The sequence below is a fragment of the Rhincodon typus genome, chromosome 4, assembly GCF_021869965.1.
Source record: "Rhincodon typus isolate 14 chromosome 4, sRhiTyp1.1, whole genome shotgun sequence".
Taxonomy (NCBI): domain Eukaryota; kingdom Metazoa; phylum Chordata; class Chondrichthyes; order Orectolobiformes; family Rhincodontidae; genus Rhincodon; species Rhincodon typus.
The window spans coordinates 99,495,036-99,518,312 of NC_063335.1; the positions used below are offsets into that span (position 1 = coordinate 99,495,036).

General features: G+C 41.3%; 1 protein-coding gene across 1 annotated transcript in view; it reads right to left on the bottom strand.

Annotated features, from left to right (window-relative positions):
• col22a1 (collagen, type XXII, alpha 1) overlaps nt 1-23,277 on the bottom strand; it is a 266,290-nt gene that overhangs the window by 189,749 nt on the left and 53,264 nt on the right. The window contains exons 3-4 of the mRNA XM_048596182.1: nt 11,708-11,782; nt 6,111-6,210 (exon numbers count right to left, since the gene is read on the bottom strand). Of these exons, the coding sequence (XP_048452139.1) occupies nt 6,111-6,210; nt 11,708-11,782 (175 nt within the window). The remainder of the gene's footprint in view (nt 1-6,110; nt 6,211-11,707; nt 11,783-23,277) is intronic.

The window sequence follows — 23,277 nt, forward strand, 5'->3', positions numbered from 1 at the left end:
GTTGTGCTCCCCTTGTTACAAGTCTTGCCCACCCACCACTGGGTTAATATTAGTGGTGACATGACAAGGCCCTTGGGAGGTCATTGATGACATAAAAACTAGAGCTAGTTTAGATCATTCAGCCCTTCAACCTTGCTTTGTCATTGAATAAGATTATGGCTGATCAGATTGATGCCTCAACTCCACATTCTTGCCTATTCCAATAATGTTTGAATCCCATGGGACTTCAATTGGTCCCATATCTGGAGCAAGCAAATGCTGCTCTCTTTCCATGTTCAACCCCCATGCCCAGTCACGCCAGAATATTCCCTCCTGGGTCAGGCTTGAAAAGCCAGAACATTTCCTGACTCTGATTGCCTGAACCAGGGATAAAAAATGGGTCAGTTGATGTGAAGAGGAGTTTCAGAATGTAAAGCTGACACAGAACATAGCAGTATTGTGAACTCTATTACACTTCAAAAGATCACAGATGGACTGATGGAATGAGCAGAAAAGTGGCAGATAAAGTTTAGTGCAGAGAAGTGTGAAGGATTCTATTTAAGAAGAATAGTGGAGGCAATTTACAATAAAGAGTGAAATTCTAAAGAGGATCCAGAAGACAAAGGACATAGGTGGATTTGTACACATCAGTGAAAGTCACAGAATAGGTATGAGTACAGTTTTTAAACCATATAGGATGCTGGGATTTACAAATGGAGGCAGTCAAGAAAATTAGGATAAAACTTTACACAATGCTGGGTTGGCCTCAGCTGAAGTATTGCATTCAATTTCATCAAGTACACTTTAGGAAGACCAGAAATACATTAAAGCGAATACAGAAAAGATTTTGGAGAATGGTTCCGTGGATGACAAACTCAGTTTATATAGATATCCTTGAAAAACTGGGACTCTTCCTCTTGGTGTGGACTAGATTGAGAGGACATACTTTAGACGTATTCAAAACCATGAGACACAATAGACAGGGACAATCTCTTCCCAATTGAGGAACAATTGAGAAGACAGCAGGGAAGTGTTTGACAAAGGAGGCAATATGGCAGTATGACGAAAAGTTCTATTGCACAACTAGTAGTTAGGATATGGACTGCACTGGTTATAGTATGATGGGAGAAGATTGAATTGTGATTTTCAAAAGAAAATTTGATCATTTTCTTAAAGGGAAAATTTGGAGGGCTGCAGGCAAAAAGGTGGGAGTGGCACAAGCTGATTTACTCTTGTAGAAAGCAGGGACAGACATGAAAGGATGAGTGGACATTTTCATTTTCAACAGGGCTCTGGAAATCTTTTTATTTCTGCTTAAGCCAATTGCTGGGTGGAGCATTGCAGTCACTGAATGTACATCTGCTTGACCTATCATAAGGGACATTTATACTGCCATTTTGTGCTTGAAAAATTGGTGGGTCACCATCATAATTCTTGGCAGAATCTAGAAAATTATTTCTGAAAATATAGGTTTGGTAGTGTGATAATCGAGAGATCTAAACTGATAACCCAATGAACATAAGTTTAAATACCAAATGGCATTAAAAAAAAAATGAACTGCATTTTTATAAACCTATTAATGCACAGATGTTATGCACTCCTTATTCAGGTTCTACACTCCTATCAATGTGAATTCCCTGCCTTCTATGTGGCTCAATGAGTCAAAACCAGTGCCAAGATTAGGATTTCTGGGCAACAGGTGATGACTGTCAGCCTTAACAGTGAGTCATACCTCGAGAATTAATGTTAAAACAAAGGAACACAACAAAATCACTTCTGAATTTATCCTATAATCTGAGGTGTGAGGAGGTAACAAACATCTCCCTGAATTTGGAGCAGTTGTCTGTCTCAGAATGCTTATTATTCCCACTGTCAAGAGGACGTTTTCAGTTAGGATGCAGTCATGCCTGAATCTGTCAGCCAGTGATAACTAACCCTGGTAAAGAAATCTGAACATGGCCAACAGCTGTCTAAGTGGAGCACTTCTCAAAATCTGCTATTGTTCATCAACTCTGTTCTTAGCTTTGTTTATGTTCTGACATGAAACCTGCAGTTGCTCATGTCTTTACACCTTAAGTTAGAATCTTGAGCAACTGGCTGTCAATTTAAAGTGATGTTGTGTCGCATCTCCTCACACCAAGGCTCCCTGTGTTCTTAGGGTCAGGTAGTGTCATCCTGAAGTAAACCTGAATAATTCAATTTGATATGGCCAGGCAGTGAACTCGCAGATCAAAACAGCAGATCGTTGAATTATAGGTAAATGTGAATATCCATACAATCTGTATACATTGAGGTATCAGAAATCCGTGCCACTGTAACTTCCTTGAAGTGACATAGTTTGAAGACACTGACTCCATCATTTCAATGTATCTAACAGAGCTACTTTAGCCCTCTCCTCGAAACTCAAGCCACTGAAGTAGCCTATTATTAGGGAAAGAAAACCTACAGGATCTTCAGATCACCGCTAAAAATGATGGTAAAATCAATGAAATATTTGCCAAGGATTTTTTTTTGTATAAGGCCAGAACCATCTTTTACATTACTCCAAATCTTTATTTTCATTGAAGTCAATTGCTGGTAACATGTCAATGAAAACATCAGTACACTATCTATTTCTGGCTCACTAAATGGACAAAAATAAATTTTCAGCTCCTTGTGTCAATGTTCTAGGCAACATATAATGGTAGGAATATTTAATTATTAACCAGCTAATTATCTCATTTGTTATCTGAGCTTAAACAAAAAGTTCATTCAATGCTTTCACCGGGTAAAATCTATCGCCTTGAAGTGCACGGACTACTTGGAGCATTGCCAAGGTAAATTACCCTGCTAAAAGAGAGATTTTCATGTTAAGCTTCTGAGGAAGTCAGGTGGAAATGATATAAATTCCTGATTCCAATTCAAACCCTTGTCTAAACACTGACTGTAACCTAAGCCAAACTCTAATCTTAACATCAAAGGAATAATAACACAGCAAAATATCAAACATATGAAGCATTCAGCCTTTTTAAGCTATTCTTTTTAAACAAAATTCAATAGATACAATAATGGTATTGCTTAGTTAATCTCTTGAAAGAAGCTGAATAGGTAGGCAAAGCTGTTTTTTTTCCTGTCGAAAGCAGTGATGCAAATGTTCTAAGACACCATTCTAACAGGAAAATCTATAATACCTACCGTCGGCTGCTTGCATTCCACAGATAACTTTCCTGGTAGTTTTAACAGGAAATTTCTAAATCTATTTTTATCCTTAAACCCATACCGAATGAAATGTTCACCCAGCTCCTTTCAAAATGAGCTGCTTAGTTTGGAAATCATGTAATATTTCAACAGGAATATGCAATAATAAGACTTGCAATTTAAAAATTTGCTTGAGGCGTGCTAATTCTCTGTGCATATTCTCTACTCCTGTCACTACAGATAACTTAAGTCAGATGAAGAAGAGGTGAAAGTTAACTGACATATGACCTGCCATTGAGGAACAAAAGGTTTATTTATAGGAACATAAATTTATCAACTCAATGTTTTGATGTTTATTTGAAATACAGCGAGTGTACGAATACAGATCATTCCTTTTACATCCACTGTATGTTGACTTCAATGTTTCAAATTTAATATGGTTTATTACCAAAAGACACAACAAAATATTTCTAAATTATATTTTAGAAAAGTATTATTGTGGAATGAAAGATAGAGGATTTTATTTCTAAATTTTATTTCTAAATTAGATCTTTTAAAGTACAATCCTTATCATATTTCATACCTCTAGATACCACAGATAGAAAATTCAGTGACAGATTACATACAGCTAGCAAATGGATAAACATGTAGACATCAAGCTTGCACACATAAGGGCCTGAAATTGTGCATAGGGTGGGAGGCTTTTGTCATCGTGAAAATGGCAGCAGAAGCTCAAATACAGAGATCCCTTGCTAAACCTGGCCTCCACCATTTTCACAGTGGAGAGTACGGGTGGTGTGGAAAGGAGACAAATTCTAAATAGGAAATTCTTGCCTCCCAGAGGCAGCTGCCCATTTCAATCAGCAACTGCCTCTACTGACTTCTGATTTTGGCTAAGGTTACCATGAAGCACTCTCCTTTTCAACCTTTCCTCAAACCTGAGCTATGGCCACCCTCAGGTTAAAACGCCATTTCTCTGTATTGTGAGAGCAGATCTGTGGTCCAGTAGGACTGTGGTGACTTTACCTTTATACCTGATTTTGATGAGGTAGGTGTCTGTGCAGATTGGACCTGGTAGGAACAGACCTGAAACTCATGGGTTTGCTTGTAAAACCAGGATCCCCTTTGGAAAACAATGATTGGGATATTGTCTTTCGGGTTTGAGGTAAGGGATGTTAACTATAAGGTTAGTTTGGAGAAGCTAGGATTGTTCTTCTTGCAACAAATGAGACTGAGAAGCAACTTGAGAGTACAGGTAAGTTACACAAAGTTGTTCGTAGCTGTGACACTGACTTAAGGTTTTGGGCAAGAAATGCAAGGCAATGTGAGGAAGACCCATTTGCACAACAATTGGTCATGTCTTCCAAATTGCTATGAGGGCAAGGGAAGAAGAGATGGTGGATGATTTCAAAATTTCCATATGTCTTGCTGATTACTCTCTCAAAGCATCCTGCCACATTTGAAGATTGAGCCTGACATCCTTCTGCCCCTGAAAAAAAACTAAGCTGTGTTTTACTAGCAACTTTATTAGCAACAGTTTGAGGATGACTTGCTTCTACTCTGGGTGGAGCAGAGCTGGGGCAGGGTTGGGGCAGTGCTGCACTAGCCAAAGTGGGGAAAGTGGTGTTTGATGAGGTGGATGGTTGGGGGTTAGCAACTTGATGTTTGTGGCAGATAGTGAGAATTCTTATGGATACATAAGCATAAGTTAGAACATCCCACTATGTTAAAGGTACAATATAAATGCAAGCTGTTATTATTTTTATTTGAATTTTGCATGAGATTCTGTGCTAGTACGAGACAGGAAATCTTTACACCTCTGTTGATGTAAATGATTTATTTCTTATAAATGGTCTCTTCTACCAAAATAATTTTAATCTCCCTTTTGAATCCAATAACACCATTTCATTTTCTTGTTTTCTTGACTGCATATATTCATTCTCTTCTCCACCTCCCACATGGTTAAATGCAAGAATGATTAAAGTCAACGCAAAGATTTCTTTACTCTGTCAACCATATGTCTCAGAGTCCACTAAATGTCGAAAATTCCAAAATTACCAATTTATTTTAAAAGTACCCATCCCATAACCTCTCCAAATAATATTGTCTATTTATCTCCAATAATTGACAAATTGGATGTAGATTACTGCTTGAGGATTTTTAGAGCTGGATTCTATGTTTGCAAACAAGTCTAAGGCTCTTATATCCCATGGTACCCCTCACTGAAAGTCAAAGGAGGTTTTTGTCCAATCATCTAATGTTGTCTAGTGGACAACAAATGAAAAAATTGAAAGGATAATTTTCAGCTTACCGTGTGAACCAGACTACTCTAACTTTTCTATTCTGAATATTTTTAAAAATAATTTCATTGACCGAAACCATTGGATAAGCAACTTGTTGATAAGCCTTCTGCGCTGTCACATCAGGCCAGATGCTGGAAAGTATGTCAGGCTGTTTTTCTGATTCCCTTTCACACTCTAAGGGCAGATGTCTGCTTTCTATTCAGTTCACAATTCATGACTTATATCAGTAACGTCAGGAATGGCATATTAGGACTTCAGGCTGATCCTTCAGCATTTTGTAGTGTTAGAATTCAGAGCTGTGCATTGCAATAGCATCTAGCAGAGTACAGCAAGGTGCTGTGATATTTGGCTACAAAAGTAAACCCTCATATAATAGTATAAGTAGACTCCTCTAGCATTCAGTAGTTTGTATGCACTGAAATGAGGGATGAGTCGTCGAGTGAAATTCCATTCAGCAAGGTAAGGAACAGTGAATTGATGTAAAGGACTCCTTCTCTGACATTTAGTGGACTAGAGTGCACTGGTGTTGAGCAGAGTTGCTTGGAGTGGAGTGTATTTCCACGACGAAAGACAGAGTAGAATAAAATAGATTAACATGCATAAAAGTAAATTGGCTCTAGATGCACCACATCAATGTGCTTGCTCACTTACTTGGTCATCTGAACAATGGGCATTGTTCCAAGGCGAACAAATCCTCTATCTTTCGTTCCAATAATACTTTTCACATGGAATCGCTCCATCAAATCAAAACCTGTTTGAATACACACCAGAAGTATATGACATTATGAAGATTGCTTTAAAAATAGTGCAAGTAAATTAAATTCCTGCCAGCAGCATAAAACAGCCCACAGGAAATCTGCAGCCAACATTTGACAAGACTAGAATCATCCCAGTGAAGGCTACAGAATGATAACAGACATTTCCTTTCACAGATTCATTTCCTGGATTCACTATCACTTTCATTTAGTTTGAAATTAAAAATCATGGCAATATTTTCCAAGTCTGTGTGAAATAAGATTTGGCACTGTGTTGAACAGGCCTGTTGATTCGATTTGGCACTTCTCGTGGAAATTAATTGCATTCCTCATATGATTTGATATTTTTTACAGTGCCTAAAACAATGGTATAAAACACATCTCACAGAACCATTACATTTGGTCCACTGTATGTTTTACTTATCAAGGGGATTTTACAGCATGGAAAGAGGCCCTTCGGCCCATTATGTCTGCACCAGTCATCAAAAATCTCTACTTTCATGCCAATTTCTTGCAATTGGCCCATAGCGTCATATGCTATGCTATTTCAAGTTTCTCTCTAAATAGTTCTTAAATGTCTTAAGGCTTTCTGTAACTACTACTCTTTCAGGCAATGAGGTCTGGATATCTACAACCCTCTGGGTGAAAAATCTTTTCCTCAAATTCCCCCTAACCTCCTGCTTTTTATCTTAAAATGGTGTCCCCTGGTTTTGACACCTCGAATAGTATAATCAGATCCCTATGGTGCAGAAAGAGGCCATTCAGCCCACTGAGTCTGGACCAATCATCCAAAGAGCATCCCACCCCAGACTGAGACCCCACCCTATCCCTGTATTTCTCATGGCCAATCTACGTCACCTGCGCATCCCTGGATACCGTAGACAATTTAGCATGGCTAATTCACCTAACCTGCACGTTTTTAGACTGTGGGAGGCAACGGGAGCACCCAGCAGAAACAGGGAAGATGTTCAAACTCCATATGGACAGTCACCCAAGTATGGAATTGAACCTGAGTTTCTGATATTGTGAGACAGCATTGCTAACCACTGAGCCACCATGACCAAGGGGAAAGGTTTCTCCCTATCCAGCTGTCAATGTCCCTCAGAAGTTTGCACACTTCACATAGATTCCTCCCCCCCCCACTCGCCTTTCTCTCCACTAAAGGAAATAACCCCAGCTTATCAGATTGCTATTCATTGTTGAATTCCATCCAGCCCAGGCAACATCCCGGTGAATATCTTCTGCAACCTTTCGACTGAAATCACATCCTTCCTACAGAGTGGTGATCAGAACTGCACACAGTATTCCAACTGTGGTATAACTAAATTTATATACATCTCCATTATAATGTCCAAGCTCTTGTCTAAAGTGCCTTGGCTAAAAAATGCAAGTATACCTTCCCAACCACCTTCAAGGATCTATGGGACATGTACATTGATGTACAAAACAAACAGAAAAATAAAGCTCCATACCTTTTGGTACACCACTGGATACAGGCTTCCAGGCACAAAAACATCCTTCAACTATTGCACTTTGTTTCTTGCTATGAAGCCAATTTTGGATCCATTTGCCAAATTTCCCTGAATCCCATGGGCTTTTAGGTTTTTAACCAGCCTGCCATGTGAGACCGTGACATCAATCGCCTCAACCTCTCCACCCCCTCACCACTCCAACCTCTTCCCCACAGAACGTGCAGCCCTCCACCCCCTCTGCTCCAATCCCAACCTCACCATAAAACCCGCGGACAGGGGAGGCGCAGTTGTAGTATGGTGCACTGACGTCTACATCGCCGAGGCCAGGTGCCAACTCTCCGACACCTCCTCCTACCGCCGCCTTGATCATGACTCCACCCCCGAGCACCAAACCATCATCTCCCAAACCATCCACAACCTCATCACCTAAGGTGACCTCCCACCCACAGCCTTGTTCCCCAACCCCGCACCGCCCGCTTCTATCTCCTTCCCAAAATCCACAAACCTGACTGCCCTGGTTGACCCATTGTCTTCGCCTGCTCCTGCCCCACCGAACTTATCTCCACCTATCTCGACTCCATTTTCTCCCCCTTGGTCCAGGAACTCCCTACCTATGTCCGTGACACCACCCACGCCCTCCACCTCCTCCAAAACTTCCAATTCCCTGGTCCCCAACACCTCATCTTTACCATGGACGTCCAGTCCCTATACACCTGCATTCCCCATGCAGATGGCCTAAAGGCCCTCTGCTTCTTCCTGTCCCGCAGGCCCGACCAGTCCCCCTCCACTGACACCCTCATCTGCTTAGCCAAATTCGTCCTTACCCTCAACAACTTCTCTTTCAATTCCTCCCACTTCCTACAGACAAAGGGGGTGGCCATGGGTACCTGCATGGGCCCAAGCTATGTCTGCCTCTTTGTAGGTTACGTGGAACAATCCCTCCTCCGTAGATACACTGACCCTAAACCCCACCTCTTCCTCTGTTACACTGATGACTGTATCGGCGCCGCCTCGTGCTCCCACGAGGAGCTCGAACAGTTCATCCACTTCACCAACACCTTCCACCCAACCTTAAGTTCACCTGGACCATCTCTGATACCTCTCTCCTTCCTGGACCTCTCTGTTTCCATCTCTGGCAACTACCTGGAAACCGATATCCATTTCAAGCCCACCGACTCCCACAGCTACCTAGAATACACCTCCTCCCACCCACCTTCCTGCAAAAATGCCATCCCCTATTTCCAATTCCTTCACCTCCGCTGCATCTGCTCCCAGGATGAGGCATTCCACTCCTGAACATCTCAGATGTCCTCGTTTTTCAAGGACCGCAACTTCCTCCCCTCAGTGGTCGAGAACGCCCTTAACCGTGTCTCCCGCATTTCCCGCAACTCATCCCTCTCACCCCCTCCCCGCAATAACAACCAAAACAGAATTCCCCTCATCCTCACATACCACCCCACCAACCTCCGAATCCAACGCATCATCCTCCGACACTTCCGCCATCTGCAATCCGACCCCACCACCAAAGACATTTTTCCCTCCCCACCCTTATCTGCTTTCCGGAGGGACCACTCTCTCTGGGACTCCCTTGTCTGCTCCAAACTCCCCTCTAGCCCCACTACACCCGGCACTTTTCCCTGCAACCGCAGGAAGTGCTACACCTGCCCCCACACCTCCTCCCTCACCCCCATCCCAGGCCCCAAGAAGACTTTCCACATCAAGCAGATATTCACCTGCACATCTGCTAATGTGGTACACTGTATCCGCTGTTCCCGTTGTGGCCTCCACTACATCGGGAAACCAAGCGGAGGCTTGGGGACGGCTTTGCGGAACACCTACGCTCGGTTCGCACTAAACAACTGCACCTTCCAGTCGCGAACCATTTCAACTCCCCCTCCCATTCCTCAGACGACATGTCCATCCTGGGCCCCCTACAGTGCCACAACGATGCCACCCGAAGGTTGCAGGAACAGCAACTCATATTTCACTTGGGAATCCTGCAGCTCAATGGTATCAATGTGGACTTCACAAGCTTCAAAACCTCCCCTCCCCCCACTGCATCCCAAAACCAGCCCAGCTTGACTCCACCTCCCTAACCTGTCCTTCCTCCCACCTATCCCCTCCTCCCACCTCAAGCTCCACCCCCATCTCCTACCTAGCCTCATCCCGCCCCCTTGACCTGTCCGTCCTCCCTGGACTGACCTATCCCTTCCTTAACTCCCCGCCTACACTCACCTTTATTGGCTCCATCCCTGCCTCTTTGATCTGTCTGTCTCCTCTTCATCTATCTTCTCCTCTATCCATCTTCTATCCGCCTCCCCGTCTCTCCCTATTTATTTCAGAACCTCCTCCTTCTCCACCATTTCTGAAGAAGGATCTCGGCCCAAAATGTCAGCTTTCCTGCTCCTCTGATGCTGCTTGGCCTGCTGTGTTCATCCAGCTCTACACCTTGTTATCTCTCTTCTCCAAGACTGTTCTTCACTCACCGAATTTCTTTTTAAGCAACCCAATGCATTTTTTATACTGCTGTAGGACTTCTGCTATTTTGAGCTTTGGTATCTCCTTTGGTATTTCCTTTATTTTTCTTATCTTATCCTGTATATCGCTTGACATCCAGGACTCTCTGCACTTGTTGGTCCCACCATTCACCTTCATGATAATACATTGGCCCTGCATTCTTATTATTATCCTTTTGTATGTCACCCACTGCCCTGATGTGGGTTTTCCTCCATGTAGCTATTTGCAGTCCATTTGGCCAGATCTAGGGTTCCTGAAGCTTGACTTTATAAACCTCTCCTGAAGCTTGACTTTATAAACCTGTGCCTAAGCTGTCTGGCTCTCAGTAAATATTGAGTCAAGCTTGCACTCACTTTATTCTGATAACATCAATATAATTGAATGAAATAACATCACAATGGTTCAGAGGATATTAATTGTAAATGGGTTAAGCACAAAACCACTTGCATTCATATTATCCGTGATCTTTTATGTTCGTTCACGATTCCATATGCTTACGTGAGATCCCATCCATGAAGCTGGCCATATTCCCAGATGCAAGTTGCATGATGATGCTCATTACACTGGTTTGGAAAGGATCCTCAAATTGTATTCACTTTCACAGGTGCATAGGCAGTAGTAGCCACATCTTATAAGCATTGATATGTCAAGACGCATTTTATTTACCAAGTTATAGAACTACACTGACAAAACTATTAAATAGTTCAGTGCATTTATTTTCAAGTAATTTCTAACAATTTTAAATCAGGTCACTCACATGTGGAGCACTGGACACCCTTGTTCAAACTGCTTCTTTTAGTGATATACCTATTTTAAGCTGTATCAATAAAACTAACCTGGTTACCTCTCCGAAACAATGAAACAACATTGTAGCTGATGAAAAGAAATAATTATGTTCTATTACGCTGGCCACTGATGCTTGTTCACAGAAAGTTTTAGGGTGGTGATTAAGCAAAGACCATAAAAAATAAGAACAGGAGTAGGCTGGTCAGTCCCTCGAGTCTTCTCAACCTTTCAGGTGGATCATAACTGAATCGACATTCCTCATGTCTACTTTCCTGGCCTTCCCCCAGAAACCTTGATTCCACTACTGATGAAGAATCTACCTATCTCAGCCTTTAATGGACGCAGCTCTCTGTGGCAAGAAGTTGCACAGATTCACAACTCTCTGAGAGGGTAAATTCCTCCTCATCTCAGTTTTAAATTGGTGCCCCTTAATTCTAAGACTATGCCACCTGTTCTTAGAATCTCTAAATTTTAATAGAAAATGCAACCTAAGCAGAGAAAATTCTGGTGAACTTTGAGCACAACATCCAAATTGCATCTAAGTCGGAAATTCTATACCCAATGTGTTATCCTATACATATTAATATTCTACCTCGGTTTCTTAGAAGCTCAGTTTGAAAATTCATAAGTTGTTGAGCATGTCAGTCAAAACTAATTGCAATGCATGGAGATATATCCACAATTCAGCTTTGCCATTCCTGCAAAGAAAATCACGTACCTGGGATGTTAACTGAAGCTTTATTTTCTAACTTGTACTGATTGCCTTCCAATCTTAAATTTGGGCATAGCACATCTGTTGAAACAAAGAATAAAATGTTACTGAAATTGTCATTATCGAATACTGTAATAGAACCTTATTATAAAGTACAACGACATTGCTCACTGGAAATAGGATTCAGACCAATATATCTTGTAATGTACAGTGTATTATCCTACTAATAACACAGGACTCTGCTTAAACTAAACTGTCTCTTTAGGACCACAATGAATGTTCTAAGCCTGATAGCGGGTGGTATATCATTGCATTAGTGGGGATCTTTTTTATTCATTCATGGAATATGGGTGTCACTACATGTCACAAGTTTTATTTCCTAGTCAAAAACTTCATCCTGTCTGTGGGGATTACTATTTGAGATTCACCACTTAGACTTCCTAGTTGACCCTGATATGAGCTTTTGACAACATATCTGCTAAATCACCAAGAGTTCTCACTTCTATCTCCACACCACCATTCACCATCAGCCCTAATTCAACTCTTGTGCCAATATCCCTTTCAAACTGACATGTCTCATGCTCGGTCTCCGATAATTACACCACCCATGAACTTGATCCAAAGCTCTGTTACCACTATTTTATATCATACCATATCCTGTTCACTCACTGTTCACTGTATGAGCCTCATGTTCATTGGTCTTCATTGGTTCTCTACTGTAAGAAAAACCATGGACTGCAAGAAGAAAGCACTGTTTATAAAAATAAGGTTTTACCAGGATGTCCGCATAATTTCACAGCAAGGAATTTGATGCCTGTTGTGAGCTTTTTTTGTGTGTGCGTGACTATAGGTTCCTGCAATGTTCATCAGGTGCCAAGGAGTTTTTTGTAAGTGAAGCTGACTGGATCTCAGGTAACCGAGCAGATTAGAAATGGAAACAACTTACAGAAACAGACACAGAAGGGAAAAAGATTTTAAAATGTGTGCTGTTGTCCTCCCCAGCAGAAGCTGTCTGTTGTTTGCAGTATAAAAACTCAGTTCAAACTTCAAGAAAATTGTTCATGCAGCTGTTGCTATGAGCATTGACTTTTGAATTAATAAATCAGACACATTTTACCTGGTCCAGCCTGCATTTAACTCCAGACTTATAGCAATATGATTAACTCTTAACTGCAGTCTGGGCAGTTAGCGATGAGCAACTAATACTATCCTAACTAATGAGACCCACTTGCCATGAATGATTAAAAAACAAACCTCTAAAATTCTCCAGTTCTGGACACACGTGTATCATTGATTTTAATTGTTTCACCTTAACCTTCAGCTGCTGAAGCCATCCTAAGCTCTGGAGTTCCCAACTTAAACCTCTCTTTTTTTAAAAAATATATTATTGAGGCATGTACATGGGTACAGTGAAAACATTCACTTTGTGTACAGTACAGGCAAACCTTACCATACAAAGTGCATAACGGTAATAAAACAGAGAGATGAATACAATGTTACAGTTGCAGAGAAGGGGCACAAACAGCGAGATCAACATTCAATTTAAAATTTGAGTGGTCCATTTAAAAGTCTGATAACAGTGGGGAAGAAGCTGTTCTTGAATCTGTTGATATGTGTATCTAGGCTTTTGCACCTTCTGCCCACCCGGAAGAGGTTGGAAGAGATTATAACCTGGGTAGGAGGGGTCTTTGCTGATGTTGGCTGCCTTCCTGAGGCAGCGAGAAGTATAAGTGGAGTCAATCGATGGAAGGTTGGCTTGCATGAGGGACTGGGTTGTGTTCAAAACTCTCTGTAGTTTCTTATGGTCCTGAGCAGAGCAGTTTCCATACAAAGCCATGATGCATCTGAATAAAATGCTTTCCATGGTGCATCTATAACAATTGGTAAGAATCTTTACAGACATGCCAAATTTCCTTAGCGATCTGAGGAAGAAGAGGTGTTGTTGTGCTTTCTTGACTGTAGCATCAACGTGAGTAGACCAGGACAGATTGTCAGTGATCATCACTTCTAGAAACTTGACGGTCTGGACAGTCTCCACTTCAGCACAATTAATGAGACAGAGACATGGCCAACATCTTGCTTCCTGAAGTCAATTGCCAGCTCTTTCATTTTGCTGACATTGAAGGAGAGATTGTTGTCTTTACACCATGCCACCAAGCACTCAATCTCTTTCCGGCATTCGGTCCAATTATTGTTTGAGATCTGACCTACAACAGCGGTGTCGTCAGCAAACTTGTAGATGGAGTTAGGACGAAATTTGGCCCCACAGTCATTAGCACACAGGAAGTATAATAAGGGGCTGAGCACACAGCCTTGCAGGGCGCCTGGTGTTGAGGTTTATCATGGAGGAGGTGTTGTTGCCTATTCTCACTGATTGTGGTCAATGGGTCAGGAAGTTGAGGATCTGGTTGCAGAGGGTGGAGCAGAGACCTAGGTCTCAGATTTTGGAGAATAGTTTGTTTGGAATTATGGCACTGAAGATGGACCTGTAGTGAACGAGTAGGAGCATATCCTAGATATCCTTGTTATCCAGATGTTCCAGGGATGAGTGTAGGGCCAAGGAAATGGCGTATTTCACTGACCTGCTGCAACAGTAGGCAAATCGCAAGGAATTGAGGCAGACTGGGAGGTCAGAATTGATGTGAGCCATGACTAACCTTATAGAGTCGTAGAGTTGTAGAGATATATAACATGGAAACAGACCCTTCAGTCCAATCTGTCCATGCCGACCAGTTATCCTAAATAAACCTAGTCTGATTTGTGAGTATTTGGCCCATATCCCTCTAAAATCTTCCTGTTCACATACCCATCCGGATGACTTTTAAATGCTGTAATTGTGCCAGCCTCCATCACTTTTTCTGGCAGCTCATTCCATACACGCACCACCCTCTGCGTCAAAAGGTTGCCCCTTAGGTCACTTTTAAATCTTTCTCCTCTCATCTTAAACCTATGCCCTCTAGTTTTGGACTTCCCCACCCCAGGGAATTTACACTATTTACACTATCCATGGCCCTCATGATTTTATAAACCTCTATAAGGAGACCCCTCAGCCTCCAACACTGCAGGGAAAATAGCCCCAGCCTGTTCAGCTTATCTCTATCACTCAAACCTTCTAAATTATGGAGGTCAGGGTGACAGGGCAGTAGTCATTGCAGCGCGTTGCATGAGTTTTTTTTGGCAGTGAAATGATGGCAGTTTTCCTGAAGCAATTGGGGACTTCAGGTTGTAGCAAGAAGGGGTTAAAGATCTTAGCAAATACTTCCCCAGCTGGTACATGCAAAATCTGAGCATACAGCCAGGGACTCCATCTGGGCCAGTCGCTTTCTGTGGGCTCAGTCTCAAAAAAGACCAATCTGATGTATGCAGCGGTGACTGAGGGGCAGGTGCATCTGAGGCTATAGGGGCAGGTGATTGACTTTGTGTTCGAAATGATCGTAAAATGCTGTGTGTACATCGGGGAGGATGTATTTTTGTTCGTTCGTCTGTTCTGCTTTGCTTTGTAGCCCATTATGTCATGTAGGCTTTGCCACAAGCAGCGGATGTCCATCTGGTTAGTTTGGGGCTCTAGCTTAATCCCATATTGCCTCTTGGTGTCTCTAATGGCGTTACAGAGATTATATCTGGATTTCCTGTAAAGGTCAGGGTCATCTAACTTGAACACTAAAAATCTGCACTTCAGTAGATAATGGATCTCCCGGTTCATCCATGGTTTCCATTCAGGGAGTATTCAGATTAACGTCTTTGGCACGCAGTCTTCTACCCACTAATGAAGTCCTTGATAGTGGTGGCATACTCATCTAGGTTGGCTGCTGAGTTCTTGAATAAATCCATTTCTCTAAGATGCCTCTCAAAGTCTCTCTCTTTGATCAAGCATTTGGTTACCTGACCTAATGTCTCCTGACAGCTCAAACCTTATTTAAGTTCCCTTCAAGCAGCCTGTTATGTTTGATTACGTTAGGCATTTTATTTAAGTGCATGCTGCTGTAACAATAAAAAAGGAGGGTAAAGAAATGCAATTGCTGAAGTAGCAAAACATATTAATTCACATCAGTAATATACCATTGGAGACTGCATAATTACTTCGGTTCAATACTGTATTTTGTTTCAAGATAATTATCAACAGATGCTACTCTCTTGGGTTTTACACTAGAAATTGTTGTTGAGATGCCTATGTCTGGGGATCACTTCTAAAATGAATCCTCACTTGAGCCTAGGATTCATTTTACGCAACCACTTAAACTGAGTCACATCTCTTCTTAGATTGGCAATGTCATCAATTCTATGAATTTAGGTGTTTTATTTACACTATGAGGAGCAACAGATGGACAGAAACAAACATCTGCATTTTGTGTTATAGTCTAACAGATTAAGTGTTAATTGGTATGCTCCTTTCCAACAGTACCTTCCCTGTTAGAAAGCATTGTGATGCTCAACAAGTTTTCTGCTGATTTGTGTTGACATCTAATAATGTTAATTCTTCAAACACGTACCAACAACATCTCTACTTCCTCAGGAGACTAAGGAAATTTGGCACGTCCAGCAAGGAGTCTTACCAATTTTTATAGTTGCACCGTAGAAAGCATTCTATCTGGATGCATGACAGCATGGTTTGGTAACTGCTCTGTCCAGGATCATAGGAAATGACAGAGAGTTGTGAACACAGCCCAGTCCATAAACAGAAATCAGCCTTCCATCCATTAACTCTATTTATACTTCCCACTGCCTTGGGAAAGCAACCAACATAACCAAAGATCCCTCCCACCCTGGTTGTATTCTCTTCTACCCTCTTCCAGGTGGGCAGAAGATATAAAAGTTTGTATACACGTACAAATAGATTCAAGAACAGCTTCTTCCCTGCTGTTACTGGGCTTTTGAATGAACCTCTCAAATTTTAAATTTAATGTTAATCTTGCTCTGTGTGGACCTTCTCTGCAGCCATAACATTGCATTCTTTGCGCTGTTCTATTACCCTATGCACTTTATATGGTCCACCTGTACTATACCCAAAACAAAACTTTTCACTGTACATGGGTGCATGCGATAATAATAAATCAAATCAAATACGTGAAAATCAACACTGAAGAGATGAAGGAGCTCAATCTGGCACCAGGATGGATATCATCCCCATAATGGCTCTGAATCTGAGTTTGGAATCTGAGGAAGGGGAAATTCCAATGGTGAAACAATGGTGCTTCGGTCAATCCACTATTCATACACATTGGCTGAAGAATTGCAAGTACATACCTCCTGACTGTCCTTTTGAAATTCTCAGGAAGTGTAGTGAATTATAAAAAGAACACAGCTGTCATTTTAAAATACTAGACAGACACAGTGTACTATATCATGTATTAGTTTAAATCACTATCCATAAATAATCTGTTAAATATAAGTCTCCCATTTAGTGAATACTTGGATGTCAATTGACATTTTGAGATTGTAATTAACAATTTATCAACACTCTGAGATCCTTTAACAACTGCCACTCCCAATTTAGGGCAACAGGATTCAGTCTAAAGAAAATCAATTTTATTTTTTAAGATCATTGGACTGCATTTTACTACTTTTAGTTCAAGTTGTATCAAGATTTTTGGGGGATTCTTGTTGTGAGGCCCAGTGAGATTTTTCACTGCATCTTACCAAACACATCTCATTGACTAACATTAAAGCAAAATACTGTGGATGTTGGAAATCTGAAACAAACACTTAATTTTCCACTTGGCCACTTTGCAGCTTTGAGGTCTCAATACTGAAATCCATAACTTCAGGTACTGACCACAATATGTCCGCTCTCAATTCTCTCACAAAATTTTGGTTAGGTCACTGCCATGTCATGTTTGCATCTTGTTAACTTTGCATTTAGAAGACAGCACCAATTCTCTCTCTTTTACACCCTAATATTCACCCATGTTACGTCATTTTTTTCTTCATCCTTTGTCTTTTGCGCTGGGCCTCAACACAATCTGCCGTTTCCTCCTGTTGTAACATTTGTTTCATACTACATGCTAGCCAATGACCATCTCCAACAAGAGACAATCTAACAACAGTCCCTTGACATTTGATGATGTTACCATCTCTGAAATAACCCACTGTGAATATCCTTTGGTTACCATTGACCAGAAACTCAAAAGGACTCAAACACAGTGGCTACAACAGCTGGTTAGAGGCTAGGGATACAGCAATGAGTAACTAATCTCCTGACTCCCCACAGCCTTTCCATCATCTACAAGGCATAAGTCAGGAGGTGTGCTGGCATACTTCCCACTTATCTGAATGGCGCAGATCCAACAACACTCAAGAAGCTCGACACCATCCAGGGGAAAAGCTGACTATTTGATTGCTGCCAAATCCACAAACATCCGCTCGCTCCACACTCAGCAGCAGGAGTGCACACCATTTACAAGATGCATTCAGAAATTCATGAAAGATCCTTTGACAGCACCTTCCATACCCACAACTGCTTCCAACTAAAAGGACAAGGGAAGCAGATACATGGGAACCCCACCACCTGCAAGTTCCCCCCCAAGTCACCCACCATCCTGACTTGGAAATATATCACTGTTCCTTCTCTGTTACTGGGTCAAAATCATGGAATTCCTTCCCTAGGGGCAATGTGGGTCAACCCATAGCACATGGACTGCAGTGATTCAAAACGGCAACTCACCACCAATTTCTCAAGAGTACCTAGGGACAGGTAATAAATGCTGGCCAGCCAGTGTTGCCCACATCCCACGAGTTAATTTTAAAAAGAAGAATTTTCAAACATATAGGTCTCTCCACAAGAACCCCCATAGTTTTTCACAAATCACAAGCATAATGTTATGGTTATACAGGCTCAGAGAAAATATCTCGAAGCAGTTGACAGGATGATATCCAAAGACATCTTGTCATTTTCAATTGCTCCCTGACAGACGTGGAAAATATCAATGAACCTTTAAGCTTAAAGGGTAGAAGTTACACCAGTGGGAGAGTTATATCAGGTCAGCTCCTCCACAGCTTAGAATATTTAAAAGACCAATTACGAACCATTTCAAAAGACTGAGTTAGACTGATGGGTCTGTTTCCATGCTGTATAACTCTATGACTCTATGACTGGCAGCATTTTGTTTGTGACACAGTGACATGCCCCTTGCACCACTGTCAATGAAGGGATGCTGGGCAGGGACAGTAGACCTAGTGACCAAAATGATATCCCTGGAGGGCATTCCCCTCTATCCCTTTATAGTTTTGTTCAAAATGACCTGAGGCAGATCCTAAGGCTTCCTTCAATGACTAAATCCTCCCAACGGCACTACTGAGGCCTTAGAGCCACTGGGTCACTAATTGAGCTGGTGGCATCAGGAACTTGCCCACAATCTTCATTTTGATAGCACTCTCACAGGCTCTCTGTCTGGGAGTCTACCTGTGGTACAGTGACTGAACTGTTCCCATTGTTGCTTTTAGGGCCATTGAGTCATACAGACATACAGCACTGAAACAGGCCCTTCAGCACAACTTGTCCATGCTGACCAGGTTTCCTGAACCAAATTTGACTGTATTTGTCCCATATCCCTCTCGAACTTTCCTAGCCATGTACTTGTCAAAATGCCTTTTAAATATTGCAATTGTACTTGCCTCTACCACATCGTCTGCCAGCTCGTTCCACTTTCGCACCAACCTCTGCATGAAAAAGTTGCCCCTCAGATCCATTTTAAATCGTTCCCCTCTCACCTTAAACCTATGCTCTTTAGTTTTGGACTCCACTACCCTGGGGTTAAAACCTTGGCTATTCACCTTATCCATGTCCCTCATGATTTTATAAACCTCTATAAGGTCAGCCCCTCAGCTTCTTATGTTCCAGGGAGAACATTCTACCCTATTCAACTTCTCCTTACAGTTCAACATCCTTGTAAATCTTTTTTGTACCCTTTCCAGTTTAATAACATCCTTCCTGTAGCAGGGCAACCAGAGTTGTAAGCAATACTCCAAATGTGGCCTTACCAATGCCCCGATGCTGATGCTAAAACTCAAGTAAAAGATTGAACTGAGCTCAAGATGCTTATTTTCTTAGCGCAATATTGACGGATGGTTAGCTTGGAGTAATATTTTTTCAGTCGCTTTATTGGACTTTTGTGAGTTCTGAATTTCTGCTAACATTGACTAGTACTCAATGACCTCTAGCACTAAACTCACCATGAGATAGGGTGTGGTATCCAATTTACATCAATGCCACAGCCCCATTTTTATGAAATGACTTGACACATATTTTTAACATTTAAGATAAAATAAACCTTTATGCTAAAATTAGAACACAGTGTGCTTCTCCACCCAATAAAATAAAACACATTAAAGAGCTCTGCACTGATTCAGATTTTCATATACTGCAACAAAAATTTAATCCAGCAAAATTCATTGCAGAGGTTCCATAGAAGGTATTTTGGGCTCCCACTCCTAATCATTTTCCTCATCATGTGACAATACTCCTTTACAACATACCACTTCTGAACAGAGGGTGGGTGCCCTTATCACCACCCTAAATAATTGTTTTTTCAATCAGTCGTGCCTGTCTGTAATAGCAACAGTGCTGAGAGAAGAAAGGGGCCATCATATGAACCTGGCTACAAATAATCCACACAGCTTTCAGTAGCAGTGAGTGCTGAGAGGTGAATGAGATTAGACACTGTCCAATGACACCAACTGAAGCAACACTGCTAACAAGAGACATAAGTCGAACTTTTTCATCTTGCTGTCCTCAGGACAGAAACATAGGAAAGTCAACCTGAAAATAAACTAATGATTTCGACAGAATGAGAACAGGGTGATGATTGATTGGACCATGAGCATGGAGATCCAGCAGGAACTGTTCAGTCTTGGATGAACAATGAGACCTTTGACAATTCTTATCCAGCATTTTAACTTTAATCAAACCACATAAAACAGCACCTCTAACGCCTCCAGTCATTCTATTGGAAAGTGTGGAACAGAGCTATTCAGGTTTTTCCAGTCTTGGTGTTAAATTGACAGATTGAGGCTCTACAACTGACTCTGTGATTAATGGTCTCAGGAGGTGCAAACAAAATTAGAATTCATTGTCCTTACAATGGTCTGTTAACCCCTGTTAGAAAATACATTGGTTTGGACAGAATCTGTTCATCTTTAGGTACTCACCATCTTGTGGTGCCAAATCTTACACAAAAAAGTATGAAAAATGAGAGAGAGTGCCCAGTTATTAACGAAACATTTCCTTACATCAGTGGTAGAGAATTGCGGAATAAAATCATCTAGCTGCCACAACTTCACAGTCTCAGCAATTATTCATACATTCTTTTCCAAGAAGGAAGTCATATATTGTAAGATTCTTGATAGCAATTCATTTACTGAAATAAATTTAGCTTCAGGCTTGAAGATAGAGTCTTCAGTTCTCAGAATGTTAACCCTACAGGTTCAGCAGCTGTGTTTACTTGTCTGGGTGCAGTTACTCTTTAAAAAATTAGTTTTAATTTAAACTTTTTGTCAAAATAGACCCTGGGATCAAAAGTAGTGGAGCAAACAGGTAAATAAATAAAAGCTTCTAATAACAATTCATCTGAGAAAGGGATGGAGAATGCAGAAGAAGGAAAATACAAATTGATTGAGGAATAATTACCACAATAGCTTCTTGGCAGTTTCAACCTCTGAACCTCATTTGCACAACATCAGTCTCTAGCACCTAGATAGCAAGTGTGTGAGATGGGCCACATCATGTCATATTATATCCAATCATTTGAATAATAATTCTATGGTTGGAAGGAAAGAAATCATATTCAGCCTCTAGAAACTATTCCATAGCCTCTTAAGACTCAGCAGTGAGTTATGTTACAGATGAGGCCTGCTAATAACTACTGACCAGCGAGTTAGATCTCTCTGACGTAACTTTGGACGTTAATAGGACAAGGGCAGACGTTTTGTTTGTTTCAGTCCTTCTCACTATGGTAGTTAAGCTACAAGCTGCAAACATAGAACATTTATTTCTATCCAAATATTCCAAGCTCTCAATACAAGTACCAAATAAATTTACTGTACTATCAATATCAGTGACATGCATCTCTGTGGCTGAAATGAACTTTCATGTCAAAAAAAGAAGCCAATGCATGAGCACATTGCATAGTGTGGTACTGAGAGATAACTTGAGATAAACTGATACCCTGAAGAGGGAACTGGAACCATTTCTACTGCAAAGTAGATGGATGTTCTCAAGAATGACTATCCCCTGATGGCCAACAGTGTGTCATCATTGCAAAACTCAAAGAGGATGGACAGAAAACAACTTTCTACCTGAAATTCCCTTCTAACTGCACTGTGGTTGTCCCTAAACCATATGGTTCAAGAAGCCAGCTTAAAATCACTTCTGCTGGGCAAGTGGGGAATGGGCAGTAGATGCTGCCCTAGCAATTATGAATTAATAACCACTTTTTTTGCACTCTAGTTTTCCAGATACTTGCCAAAATTCACTGCAAGGTTTCAAGCTCCCACTTACTTCAGTAGTTTCATCAGAATGCCATATCACCACAACGTAAACTTCAAAATGTGCATCTTCACTCATTCCAGCAGATTCAAAGAAATCCCAGTTGCCTTTAAAAGGATAATCAATTCTTGAGGGTTTTCTCCCCATGACTAAACTAATTAACTATGCCTAATTAAATGCAAGATTTACAAGAATAAAATACTAGGCTGGGAAATACATCTAAAAATTACTTTAAATGATGATGTTGGAAAACCTGCCAAGCTCAGTGCAGCATCTTAACAGAGCAAGTACAACTCCTAATGTTTTGAATCTAGTTTCGGTCAAATATCGAAGCCTTGGCATAAACACCCAGGCATTATTCAGCGTAAGCTTAACAGAGGAACTTAAAGCACCAATCAGGCCTAACCTACAATGAAAAGACAGCAATTATATCAACAACTACTTTCCTAACTTACCCCTTAAAAGTATCATGCCACTTGCCTCTAATACTCTAGGTGATCGCCATTTCTAAATTGATAGTTGGAGGTCAGTCATCCCAGCTCCGGGCCACCTCTGCAGGAATTCCTTAGGGAAATGTCCAAGGCTTCATCTGCATCATCAACGACCTTCCCCCTCCATAAAAAAGTGGGATATCAGATAACAATCGCAAAATATTCAGCATCATTCATGACTCATCAAATACTGAAGCAGTTCATGACCAAATACAGCAAGGTCTGGACAATATCAAGGTTTGAGCTGATAAGTGTCACTTGTCATTTCTGCCACACAAATGCCAGACAATGACCACCCTCCAACAAGAGAGAACGTAATCATCATTCCTTGACATTCAGTGACGTTACTACCACTGAACTTCCCCATTAACATCCTCAAGTTTATCACTGATGAAAACAGAACTGGACTAGCCATATAAATACTGCAGCTCCAAAAGCACATTAGTGGTTAGGTTTCCTGCAGAGAGTAACTCACCTACTGATCCCCAAAACCCACGCACCATCTAGATGGGATAACAAGGTGTAGAGCTGGATGAACACAGCAGGCCAAGCAGCATCAGAGGAGCAGGAAGGCTGACGTTTCGGGCCTAGACCCTTCTTCAGAA